The sequence below is a fragment of the Drosophila rhopaloa genome, unplaced genomic scaffold (genome assembly GCF_018152115.1).
Source record: "Drosophila rhopaloa isolate 14029-0021.01 unplaced genomic scaffold, ASM1815211v1 contig_163, whole genome shotgun sequence".
NCBI lineage: Eukaryota > Metazoa > Arthropoda > Insecta > Diptera > Drosophilidae > Drosophila > Drosophila rhopaloa.
Genome location: NW_025335043.1, coordinates 14355187 through 14368898, shown reverse-complemented (window position 1 = coordinate 14368898; position 13712 = coordinate 14355187). Strand labels below are relative to the sequence as shown.

General features: G+C 40.0%; 1 protein-coding gene across 6 annotated transcripts in view; it reads left to right on the top strand.

Annotated features, from left to right (window-relative positions):
• The window catches only part of LOC108047493 (serine/threonine-protein kinase mig-15), a 34176-nt gene extending 21340 nt beyond the window's left edge, over positions 1-12836 (top strand). Inside the window, exons 6-19 of one of the 6 annotated variants that reach the window (XM_044458224.1) lie at positions 101-606; positions 888-1061; positions 1591-1611; positions 2560-2864; positions 3513-3654; positions 4664-5566; positions 7203-7370; positions 9298-9894; positions 9962-10117; positions 10176-10343; positions 10405-10554; positions 10613-10747; positions 10823-10897; positions 10966-12836. In XM_044458224.1, the coding sequence (XP_044314159.1) occupies positions 101-606; positions 888-1061; positions 1591-1611; positions 2560-2864; positions 3513-3654; positions 4664-5566; positions 7203-7370; positions 9298-9894; positions 9962-10117; positions 10176-10343; positions 10405-10554; positions 10613-10747; positions 10823-10897; positions 10966-11139 (3674 nt within the window). In that variant the 3' untranslated portion in view covers positions 11140-12836. Of the gene's footprint in view, positions 1-100; positions 607-887; positions 1062-1590; positions 1612-2499; positions 2865-3512; positions 3655-4663; positions 5567-7202; positions 7371-9297; positions 9895-9961; positions 10118-10175; positions 10344-10404; positions 10555-10612; positions 10748-10822; positions 10898-10965 lie in introns of all 6 variants that reach the window. The other 5 variants (XM_044458225.1, XM_044458223.1, XM_044458227.1 and 2 more) reach the window with 5 other exon arrangements.
• Positions 12837-13712: the final 876 nt, after the last annotated feature.

The following is a 13712-nucleotide window of genomic DNA, read 5'->3' as shown; positions in this document are numbered from 1 at the left end:
GCAAAAATGAATGGGTAGGGTGTGGGGGTTCTTGGACTCTTACCATGCACTTAACTTAATCCCTTAAGGGCCATTACTGAAACCATTATTTCACCCGCAGTTAAGGACTATCACCAGCGGCCTTACACCGAGAATCTGCTGAAGCACGCCTTCATCAAGGACCAGCCCACAGATCGCCAGGTGCGCATCCAGCTGAAGGACCACATCGATCGCTGCAAGAAGCGCAAGCAGGAGAAGGAGCGCGAGGATTATCGCTACTCGGGCTCCGACAACGATGACGACGAGCCGCAGCTGGCGGGCGAGCACAGCTCCATTGTCCAGGCCCCGGGTGGCGACACGCTGCGCCGCAACTTCCAGCAGATCCAGGAGGGTCGCCTGGCCGCCGAGCAGCAGCAGCAACAGCATCACCTGATGGCCCAGGCGCAGGCCCAGGCGGCTGCCGCCCATGCCGCCGCCCAGGCTCAGGCCCAACTCCAGCAGCAGCAACAGCAAGCGGCGGCGGCGGCAGTAGCGGCGGCCCATGCAGCGCAGCAGGCCCAGCAGGCCGCCCAGCAGCAGGCGCAGGCCCAGCAGCCACAGGCCAATCGCCAGCCCAAACCGCCATCGGTAAGGATGTGGGGGTATTAAGGATTCACGGATTATAAAGCCAGTTCAGTTGGGCTATTAAAGAAACCAAGAAACGGCAATTTCAGCGTTGTTAGCTGAGAATTGCACTGAATTCCATTTGTAAAATCTTAAGCTTCACATCTTTGTTTCTGATAAGGAGGCAATTTTTTAGAATATTTTATCTGTCTATGTATTATTAGTAAAACCGATTTTTGGTTGGATGCTGGGGTTTTGAAATCATTGTAAAATCAAGTTACTAAACCAAGTCTTTCCCATTACAGCGCCAGCAGGTTGAGGAGCCGGGTCCGCCGGCACGGCCGCCACAGCGCCTGATCGTGGTGCCGGATCCGCCGCACGCCAATCGGCCGTTGCCACCGACCCCCAAGTGCGGCGAGCCGGCGGGACAGACGCCGCAGCAGCAGCAGCGCAACTCGCAGAATAACTTCAAGCCATCGGTGCGTATCGGGCGAAGATTAACAGCAAAAGGGCAGGGCCGATAAGGCGGCAATCGGGGAATCCGATCTCATGGGGAGGTCTCCAGAGCGATGACTTCGAGTTGACTTCAAGCACAATATCAGCTTGTACTTGGGTGGAATCTATCCAAGGATGCTCTATCTAGACCCCGTAATTTGTGACTCCCCCGCCCTCGATGTAGTTTGATTTTTTGAGTTAACCCATATGTAAACCATGTAAAAGTCGATACCATACCATATCTTATCCTAATTTATATCTCTTTTATTTTCATGTTATGTGCGCCTACATAATCTATAAATATATATATATATATACCAATATGCATTGATAACCCGTATATACTATATGCGTAAATCGCGATTTATGATTTGACTCATGTGTACATCATCCCGTTGCGCCGTTAAAAAACCAACGTATGATTTCCGAACCGCACACGATTACAACAAAACGAACACTTGATATTATTAAACACAACAACAATCATGACAACTACTACAACAACAACAACAGTTACCACCAAGGAGACCTGAGGTATGTCCTACGATTTTGAGTTCGAAGCCTGTCGCATCTTTTCTATTTTGTTTACTGCTTGATTTTCCTATAAAGTTTGCATACATTGAAACAAAGAGTGCGTTTCAGAACAAAAAAACATTTTCTTTTGCCCATAAATATCCGAAATTGTATTTAATTTTTTAAAAATTAGTCAATTTTAAAGTAAATTTAATAGAATGATGGTATGTAATACCTTAATGTTCTGAAACGCACTCTCCATCGATTGTTTTCTATTTGTGTAACCCCGAATAAACCCCCCTTTTGGACCTTAGTCAAAATTTTTGTAATGGAGGTACACAAAAACCGCCCCCGTAACTCTCAAACCCCAAAATCAACACCTTTTGCACGTGCCACTTGTGAACTAAACTTCCAAAGCCTAAAGATTCCATAACTCAACCAATTGACTAACCCCCAAAAGTAGATTGATACCCACCTGGAGTATTGAGTTTCCCGAGTGATTGATGCGATTCTAATGCCGTTTCGACCAAAGTAAAGTGCCGAAATGGAAATATGTTGTTCCCAAGCAAACCAACTAACGTAGTTAAAGACTAACATCCGAGCTTTCTAACCATTTTCTGTGTAATGCTCTGCTGGATTTGAAAACACTTTTTCGCCTGGCGTGTGTTTGATCGATTTTATCTATAAGAACCGTATCGGAGGAAAACCAATCTAATGCTCTCTTACTTTTCGTTCCCATTTCCCATCGAAAACCGAAAACCCGAAAAACTGTGGTATCATGTGCAATTCAACACACACCCAACAAAACTACACACACGAAAACTACACAACACAAACACACAACTCAAATCCTCCTCGCCCCTGAAACGAAAACAACAAACGAAAAAAAAATGTATTGTAAAACTGTAGGATCATTTGGATGTGTTAGCAGCACAATTAAATGAATTGGGCGTGGTCTCCTCCCAACAGCCACAGCCCCAGACAGCCGCCGGTGGCCAGGGATCCCAGCAGCAGCAGGCGCAGCCGGAGGCGCCTCCCCGCAACAATCGCCAGTCGAGCGGTCTGTCCTCCTCCGGCGGATCGGCATCCGGAGGCGGAGGCGGTTCATCCAAACCGGCCGCCGCTCTGCCGCAGCAGTCGAACAATCATCTGGGACAGCCGGTGAATCCGCTGGATCCGTTGGACAGCAGCGATTCGGACAGCGAGCCGGATGAGCCCAACGATCGGGCCAGGAACGATGGAACACTCTTGGCAAGCGATCCGCCCAAGCCGCTGTAAGTACGAGCACAAAGAAGGGGCGTGGCACTTTGCAGCAAAATTCCACAAATCGAAGATGCAACGTAGTTCACAATTAAAAAGCAAAAGACCAGGGACCGCAATTATTTTATATTTTATTTTTATTTTTAAAAATAATATGGAAACACAACTGATTCAAAAATACATTTAAAAATATTTTTTACAAATTTAAAGTATTATAATTCTTTAATTGGAAAACTATAGAGATTTTCCTTTCCCAATCTGATCGAAATTAAAGCAATATTATTTTGCTTTTCCAATTAGTAAACCAGACCAAACATGGCTTGCCTAATCATTCGAGATTATACAAAATTGTTCCATTTTTATTTCACTTATATGGGTGTTTTTTTATATATATTAAGAAATTCAATTTGCGGTCCCTGATTAGGAGGATCACATCATCTCTCTCTCTGAATACTAACCCTACTTCACGTCATTCTTATCTCTCACTTATTTAAACACTCCATTGATTACGCACCCGCATTCACCATCCACTACACCTGAAAAATAAACCCACTCCCATTTCATTTCCATTGTCAACAACGATTTGCCGCCCCTTTTTTCGTTTTCGATTTGTTTTGCCTTTTTTGGTTTTTCGTTATGTTCAGACCCGAATTTTCATATAGGCCTGGCTTGGGACCCGTCTCGGAGGACGCCAATACGACAACGCCCTTGAGTCACGGCAGCGGTGGGCCGCCCAACCGCCCACTGCCACCCACGCCCGACGACGACGATCAGGCCGGGGATCGCACTCTGATCATGAAGCGCGTAAGTTGCACCCACAACCCCCAGAATTCCACTTCTATATCCTTACATACGAGTATGAATCTTTGTTTAGTTTAGTTTTTAGTTTTGATTTTTACTGATTTTAACTGATTTTCCCGATGAGATGCAATCAATGAGGGCTAGAGCAGAATGAGCTATAGGCATATGCATTGTGAATCGGTGACAATTGTACAAATTGTAAACTAGCTTTTGTAGGGTTAAAGGTCTGCCAACCCTAAACAAAAAACTAAAGATTTCAACTAAATACAAAACAGAGTAATATATATTAAGTTCAACCTGGTTGTGGTTCTCTAAATTAAATGAGTTACTTAAGACTAGCTTAAAATATGATTTGATTTTCCCTACTAAATTTATTTGAGTTTGAATTAATCTTATTTTGATATCTACAAATATATTTTATATAGTAATTTAATGGCGTAAACAGTGTGAAATCTTTTTCGTGAATTTTTCTTTCTTTGTACAAAAAATTTATTTTCCAAATTTTCGTTACCAACTTTTTTGTATATTTTTGGTTGAGCCATGTGTGATGTTGCATCTATAAAAACAAAAATGCACTGGTGCATAGAATGTTGACACGATCGAAATATTGTACATACATGACTATATGCACTTTAGCACACACACCACATACATATTTTAAATACTTGGGTTGCTAAATACATATTTCTAAGATAAGTTAGAATCAATACTATTTTGCATAATTCAAATTTTAATGCAAAATTGTATTGGTACTGATGGTTCAGAAATATAAATATCAACCCTTGTACATATAGTAACCTACTGGAATGAAGAGCAGAATTCATGAAAAACTTTCCATGCTGTGGTGGGTGGGGACGAACCCAGATCTCTTTTAATCAATATTTAGAAGCCTCTAAGTATTAAACAAAAAAAAAACAAAAAACAGACCAACTTAACACCATTCTTCTCTTGCTGCGTACTCACTACAACAACAACTACTACTCCTCCCTGAACCTGCAATCCCCCCAAATAGAAACTAGAGCAGAACATAAACCGCCTGCAAAAGTCCGCCTCCACATCGCAGGCCAATGTGACACCTTCGTCGCGTCGCGGTGATGAATTCAATTTGCTGAGGGACTGGGACTTTGATCGGTTCTTCCCCAAGAACGGAAACGGTGCAAGGGGCAGTGGACGTGGCAGCCCCACCACCACTGCCAGTCTGAGCCGGAGCTCCCAGCTGAGTACTCTCAAAGTGGAGACGAAACTGCAGAGAGCCAGTGTGGCGGAGGCCATCACCCGACCAGTGCCCAGGGGCTATAAGCCGCTGAAGGCCGCACCAAGTGCCAGCCAAAGTATTGCCAAAGAACAAGGATCATCGGGAACGGGATCGGGATCGGGAAGTGGAAGCGGGAGCAGTGGTAGCGCCAACTCCACAGCTCATAAACGCCAGGATTCGGACTCTCGGCTGCCGATGAATTTCGTGCGCGGTTTTCGACGCGAGAACTCTGATTTCTTCCCCCTGACCAAGAGACACTCGGCGGTGCTGAGCACGACGGCAGGATCGGCGTTGCCCTCAACGCAGTCTGTCCAGCCGCAAAGATCGAGTGCCCTGTTCCAAAGGAACAGCATTTACAACAGCAGCATCAGCAGCAAGAGCAAGGAGAATGCCTTACCCGGAACGCCAGGAGCAACTGCAGCGGAGGCCAGTGCAACTGCCACTGCCAAGCCGGCAACCACTGCAGCCATCACTGCCACCAAGGGAGCTGCTCCGAAGCCCTCCAAATCCCTGACCAGCTTTAATTTCCTGCGACCGCGTCGCGAAAAGACTGAATCCGTCATTGTGCTGCAAAATGCTGCAGTTCGCGCCCAGCGGCAACAGCAACTGCAACAGCAGCAGCAACTGCAGCAGCAACTGCAGCAGCAACAGCAGCAGCAGGTAAACGTTCTCAGCTCGCACAAAACAACCAAATCAACAGAGAGGCAAACATTTATTCCAAAAATGCTGCGAACATAACTCACCAAAAAAAAAAGATATTGCAAAAATATTTACCCCATTAAATTGTGTTTTGTCTTGGCGCCAGAAACGTAAACCAAACCCAAACTACCCAAAAAAAAACAAGACTGAAATTTATCATTTCGCTCGCTACTTCCATTCTCACTACATCCACACACACGCACTCCAAACTAATAGCCCGTAAATAAAAAATTTAAACAATACACACCCATTGTTGCTAATCAAATAACAGCTGCAGATGTAAAAAAACATATAAGAAAAAACTAAATTAATGTGAATTTCTTCATTTCATTGCCTGAGCATGTTTGGTTTTTATCTAGAATTATTTATTGCATTCTCATTTGTTTTGTTTATTTTTTATAACCAATCAGAGCTCACGCCATCTTAGGATTTAAGCTAATCGCAACCCTAATTAAGTCTCTCTAATACGCTTAAGAACTCTGATTAACAAATGCAAATAACCGGTAGACAGTCGGTAATCTAATCTGTATATAACTCTAAACCCCGAAAAAAGAGGCAAAAGTATAGAATGCTAATGAGATCAAGTTAATACCCGTAGTGCAGGTTGAAGCTTTCCTAAACTTCCTGTTTAAATGTTAATAATACGGTGTTGATAAACTTTTATGATAGATTTTTGGTATTTGAGGCAGCTCAGTGATCATTTCAAAACAGTAAAAAGCAAACTTTAATTAATTAAATAATAAAAAAAGATTGTATTGTAGTATTTGGTTTTAATTGGTTCTTCCAAAATTCTTTAAATATTTTACTTGGCACTTATAAACAAAGAATTTTGTTAGGTGAAACAAATAAGAAATTTGTTTATAAATTGTTTTAGAAATCGATAATAGCAATCATTTGTTTTAGATTTATTTATAATTAATCTGTCTTGCTGCCTCTTATAACTCTGTAAATTAGAATGCTGTTCTGTATCATCCTGTATCAACTCTATTGCTTTCGCTCAAAATTGTTTTAAAGCTTTTCTCTGTACAAAGACAAACCCGAAATCAATTACAAAAGTTTGCTGGTTTGGTTAGCAAGAGGAAAAGTTAATTAAGAAACATAAATAATACACCGCCCCCACCTGAGAGATTGTTTTGCAACTTGAGCCACGTTTTGCCTGCTGCGCTGAACTGAAATTTTGCTTACTTAGTTTAAGTGTTAGCTTTAAAACAATTTTGAGGAACACAGAGGACTCGATGCGATGCCTAAATGTCATAGTCTGTAAGCTCTGTATACAAGGATACACACACATCCCGCACCCACAAATCTATCTATATATCTGTACCTATATCCCATATGCGGCTAAAATTCGAGGCTTAGTAGTGGAGGGGTCATCATTAGGCAACCTCAAAGTGTCTCATTGGCATTCATTTATTTTGTGCTGCTGCTCTTGAATCTCTTATGTACGTTCTTTGACTCATTTCGTTGTTATTTCTGTTCCTCTTACTTTCCCCTCAAGACATTCTATAACCCAATACTCTCTCTCTAATTCCATTACCAATGTTTGTAAACTTGGATTTATTCGATATGCTAAATCTGTACAATATGTTCCACACAGAATCGAGGCGGCGGCGGCTGTGGAGGAGGCGGTGGCAGCAGCGGCCCGGGGGCCGATGGCACTGGATTGGGAACTCCTGGGACAAGGACCAGCAGCGTCCTGCCGGATCTACTCAGCCAGGCGTCGCCGGCAACGCCACCACGCCATGATAAATCATCCAGTGAGGAGGTGAGTAATATGACCAATAAATAGTCCACTTTCGTCCTCTTGTGTTTTTCGTTTTAATCGATTTTTCATTGTGTTTTTCGTTCGTAACCCTTGTGTCCACGTTGAGTTTATTTATTGTGATAATATATTTCGTTGTATCGTTCTGTCTGTTGTTCATTGCCGATTCATTCGCATTATCTTTGTTAGGATTCATGGCTAAGAAAATAAAACTTCAAGTTCTTCCGGTTTGATAACAGAATCATAAAGAGTGTCATTATCAGTCATTACTTTTACAATTCCACCTTGAGGTATATTAAATAATGAGTGATTCAGAACACAGTACAGTGGTTTAATAATTAATTAACTTGATAAATCATTATTTTTTCATAAGAATACATGATTTCGATATAATAAAGAAATAACATTATCCTTTTTACTTTATCATAAATTATTTATTTTCAATAAATACAAAAAGTATCATGTTTAAAAAGTTATGAATCTTTTATACTACTATTATTTGGAACCCTTCTTTTAAATTATTTATTTTTTATTATTTTAAGCCCCATTCCTAACCCCAAAAATATATGTGACTAATCCCTAAGATTAAGATCATCTCTAGGATAATCATTTTTGACGTGGAGCAAAGTTCATTATGAAGAGTGTAAACAATGAATTGGTCGACAAAATTTGAGAATACGAAATAATTTGCATGCTCGTATGAAGCTCTCACCAAGTGCATGATATAGTAAAAAATATTTACCATGAAAAACAAAAAAAGTAAAGAACCAAAACGTTTAAACAAATTTCTTCTTCTTAATTGTGCTTTGTCTTTCCGCAACGTTTGAGCTGATGGCCACTACGATATATTCTAACAAATTACAAATTACCAATCAAAAACAAACAAACAAAACATTACAATAGTAAGTATGAACGAAGAGTCCCCAAACCGACAAAATGCTCTTTATTTTGTATAATTTGCTCTCTTATAAAAACCAAAAACCCCAACAACCACCATATCAAGAAAATACTTTTGTGTATAGTTTTACATTTTCAAAATGTGCCATACTGTATGTGAATAGCTTAGTGTTCTTTAAAGGGGAAATGGAAATCTAGAAGATATTTTTCTCACATTTTCTGTATCTCTTTTCTCCCAGCACTAGGAATGTCTTTCAGTTTTCTCTGTATATAAAAGATATAAACACATGTTATCAGTTTCCCATTTTATAATTTCTAATGTGGAAATTCATATGCGATCCACTGTCTTCTGCGTTGTATAGCAGTCAATCTCATGTCACTAACATTTCGTCTACAGTGATACCATTTTTCACATACTTACACATACAACATACACTGGAGGAAAAGTTTCCAAGAATGTATCAAGACACAAAATCACACACAAATTATTTTTTAAACATGTTTTTCTTATTTTTACCATTGGCCTCTGGGGAAAGACTAATCACATATCGATTTATTATTTATTTTTGTTTATCCTAACACATTTCCACTTTTTTCAACACTTTTAACATTGTATAAGTTTTGGCTACGTTTTCATTTATTGTTAGCTTAAGCATTATCCACACTTAACCAACCCGACCACACACAAGACACTTTTGTAATGCTCTCTCTGCGCAAATAAACCCAAACACAAACCCAACCCGAACCCAGCATGTGTAATTTATATGATTTGTTTATTTTTAGTTGACATCTCAAGACTAATTGAAATTTTTTCTTGCACTTTTTCTATTTTTCTTTTCTCTCTATATAATAAAAACAATGAAAAACCCAAAACCAATCAAATCCAATGTAAAAACTGAAACTATCCAAATAATCAAAATATATCGATAATTTAATATGAAACCGAATCAAATTATCACAACGCATCGATTATAAACAATAAAATGAAATGTAAAATAATCGAAATAATCGAACCGTGTTACCGACTAACCAGTATCAAGCGGCCATTAGCTCATCCGTGCATTCCACGCCATCGAAATCGTTTATCGCTAGCAGCGGAAGCGGCGGTCTCGGTTTGGGGGGCGGTACCGTTGTGGGCGGGGTGATTATCAGCAGCAATCACTCCCCGCAATCGACGATATCGCTCGCCTCCTCGTCGTCGAATTCGCGCCAGAATTCGCCCAAGAATTCGATCAGCAAGACGCGCTCCTCCAGCAGTATTACTAATCTCTTGCACAAATCTGCTTCTTCCTCCTCTGCGAACCTACACCACCTGACGCCTTGTTCCTCGACGTCCTCCGCCTCGATCTCCAATCCTCTGCCACCGCACGCATTCGCTCTGCAACAGAAGCAGCGCAGCTTCCTGACCTTTGGCTTCGGTGCCGGTGGCTCTGGTCCTTCGCGCCGGGAGTCGCACGTCAATGTCAACGTAACGCCCACCTCCCACGAGGCGGCCAACGACACGCCCGAGATCCGTAAGTATAAGAAGCGCTTCAACTCGGAGATTTTGTGCGCGGCGTTGTGGGGCGTCAATCTGCTGATCGGAACGGAGAATGGACTAATGCTGCTGGACCGATCTGGTCAGGGCAAGGTGAGTTAAAGCTTTAAACAGGAGTTAAGAAGTAACATATAATGAACCATAATGTTTTTTCCTACAGGTCTACCAACTCATATCGCGACGCCGTTTCCAGCAAATGGAGGTGCTTGAGGGCCAGAACATACTGGTAACCATATCCGGCAAAAAGAACCGAGTGCGTGTCTACTATTTGTCCTGGCTCAAGTCGAAGATCTTGCGCACCGATGGACTCTCCGATGTGAGTGTTAGACCCGCAAATCTCCCATTCACCTTTTTTAATGTGATTCCACCCACAGCAAGTGGAGCGTCGCAACGGTTGGATTAATGTGGGTGATCTACAAGGTGCTGTACATTTTAAGATTGTCAAATACGAGAGGATTAAGTTCCTAGTGATTGCATTAAAGGACTCTATTGAAATTTATGCATGGGCTCCCAAACCATATCACAAATTTATGGCATTTAAGGTGGGTCTTCACTTTTCCATTAATGATTGATAATAAAGATTTAATGTGTATTCCTTGTTAGAATTTTGGTGAATTGGAACATCGCCCGCTTTTGGTCGATCTCACCATTGAGGATCAGTCGAGACTGAAGGTGATCTATGGCTCCGCCGAGGGTTTCCATGCGGTTGATTTAGATTCAGCTGAAGTATACGATATATATCTTCCCAAGCATGTAAGTTGGCGTGTTAAAAATGTCGAAATTGATTGCTAAATAATTATTACTCCTGCAGACTCAGGGTGCAATCATTCCACACTGTATTGTGGCGCTTCCGAACTCAAATGGCATGCAATTGCTGCTGTGCTACGACAATGAGGGCGTCTATGTGAACACTGTGGGCCGGGTGTCCAAGAACATTGTGCTGCAGGCAAGTCATCATCACTTGGGAAATCCAGCTATGTTATTATTTTCCCTGGTATTAATCTTTAAATTACCTTTTTAGTGGGGCGAGATGCCCACCTCGGTGGCCTACATTGGGACTGGACAAATCATGGGCTGGGGCAATAAAGCAATAGAGGTGAGGAAACCATAAAGTACTTTGGCGTTCTAATTATTAATTTTAATGGATTTTTCCCCCTTTTTCAGATACGTTCCGTTGAGAGCGGCCATTTGGATGGTGTGTTCATGCACAAAAAGGCGCAGCGCTTGAAATTCCTTTGCGAGCGCAACGACAAAGTATTCTTCAGCAGTGCCAAAGGTGCTTCTTCGTGTCAAATCTACTTTATGACGCTCAACAAGCCGGGCATGGCCAATTGGTAATTGGTAATCCAAACCGACGATCGATGATCTTGGCAGGCAGCCTTCGATCGACGCCCCAGCGATCGATTTGCTCAACCGGCAAAAAAAAAACAAAACAACCCATAAACATGTTCTTCTTATTTTACCACAAAAGCAAAACGAAAAAGAAAGTATCTAAAGCGAACACATAAAAGATAATTAGCTGATTTAAGTGAAGAGTGCATAACGATTAAGTGAGATATCCTAAACAGACACACCAACAAAAACAACACTCAACAACACACCAACAACCCGAGATCATGAACTAGTGCTTATGAAATTCACCACGACAACGTTTCAATTAGTAAATGTGCTAAGGAAAACTCGATCAACACGAGCCTATATATATAAATAATCTACTTAATATTTAGAGACGAACATTTCAAGCTCACTCGTCGAGGTTTTTTGTCAGATCTGGTCAGAAAACAACCGCAATTAAAGCAATTCGTATCCTCCATCCTTTCGATGTATGTATATTGACGTTACATAAATGAACACCCAGCCAGCACACGATTCAGATCCATTTCAAATGTCGTTTCACAATTGTGTTTAATTTCGCTTACAAGTTAAACTTAAGTTGAAAACCAGCAGCGCAGCAAAAGCAACAAAAAATATATCGAATTTTCTACACAAAGCAGAAGAACGTCGTATATATATATATAGAAGAAAATATATGCAGTTAGTTTTTGTTCTTGATATTATCAAATAGAATTTATTTGTGCGTTTCCGACGATTACATGTTAGTGGAGAGAGCAAAGAAAATTTATACATAAATTATTGTCTGCGCGCTCATTTTATGGATATGAAAAAAATGGAAATCGAAGCGAAGCAAAGCAAACAAAACCCACATAAAACGCCATTGTAAAAACTAAGTGATAAACAAGTAAATAATTGATTAATGTAAAATAAAGCCGAAAGCAACACAAACCCAAGCAAGCTTGCTACAATTGAGGATATCTAATGGAAACTTAGAAACGCACCATGACGTTTGCGAGGAGAGCTACCTTAATAACGAGATTGGAGGGAATTACAAACGAGAACCTAGTTAAGCTGCATTTTTTACTGAACTTTTATACAGAGCCAAGAGAATGAAGAGAAAACATAAAAACGGATGAACGAATCGAGGAGGGAAATTAAACCAAAATTCTATAAATCGTAGCATGTTAAAATTGATAACCATTTAAAGAACCATCTCCGCTTGTTGTACTGTGTGCATTTTCTTTGTGTTTTTACTAGCTTCAATATCAAAAGTGGTCACGTTGCAATATCTCTATATCGAATGCATATAGAACCTTTTCCCCAACTGGCGCACACCGAATCCCCAATGGAACACTATTTCTGCCTTATTTTGTGTTGTTTGCGTGATTTCGCCCCACTCCTCTTCCACACACCACACCCTCCACACAAAAAAATGTCTCATTAAGAAGTATATTTAAAATATTGTTTGTTTTTGTGTTATAAAATGATTGTACGCCCCGTATTAAATAATGTTCATCGAAGCAAAATGGAAAAGAAAAGTGCACTAACATGCACGTCTAAAACAACAAAAAAATAAAAGAATTAGTAATAAATGCTTACTTTATTTCTAAAATAAAACAAGTAAAATGATACAGAAATGAATGTAAATCTAATTATTATATATATATAATCTCAAAATTAAAAAAAAAATATTAAAAAAATTATTGAGTCGTATTTTTAAAGGCGTTGGGACTTTAAGTTTGTTTTTTAGGACACATTTTGTTACACATTTTTTTTATTTGGAAAGTGCAGATAAATAAAGAATAAATCAATATAAATTAAACTGGACAACCTTTCTAGATAGTTTTAAACTAAGCCTGATATCAAGGCTAATTACAAAAACTAAAATTACAATTTTGAAAATTAATCAAAAAGTTTGTGGAGTTGATTACACCAGAAAACCAATCACAAACTTTGAAATGTAATGGTTTGTATATATATAAATTTATGGACTTAGCATTGTCTTGACAAATTTTAAATTTAAATTTTAAATTTTAAAACTCGCTCAATGCTGAAAATTTCTGTGCAGTCGTTTAGGGAAATCCCCTTATTGTTTTTCTAACAGAAATGTAAATGATATTTTAACAGAGAGCCAAGTGGTGTGCGTTCTCCAAGAAAAACACCGCGAAAATTCAATCTCCAGAAAACATCGATAAAAACAGAAGTTGATACTTGCAAAGTAGTTTTGGCGGAAAACATCGGAGCTTAAAAAAAAAGTTTTCAGAACATTAGTGTTCTCCAACTCTAAGGGATTTGTAGTTGTGATTGAATCAAGTAAAACAAGAAAGGAAAGCTAACTTCGGGCGGAGCCGAAGTTGATATACCCTTGCAGAATACTCTGTAAATTATATTCTCCAAAATTATTCATATGATGCATTCTTAATACTCATAAAAAATCCCAACTTCCTAACTTAACAAACACCAAAGTTATTCCGATCAATCAGTTATATGGCGGCTATAGGATATAGTCGGCTGATCCTTATGAAATTTGGTAGGTCGGATTTATTGGCCATATATAAAACCCATAGAAAATCCCA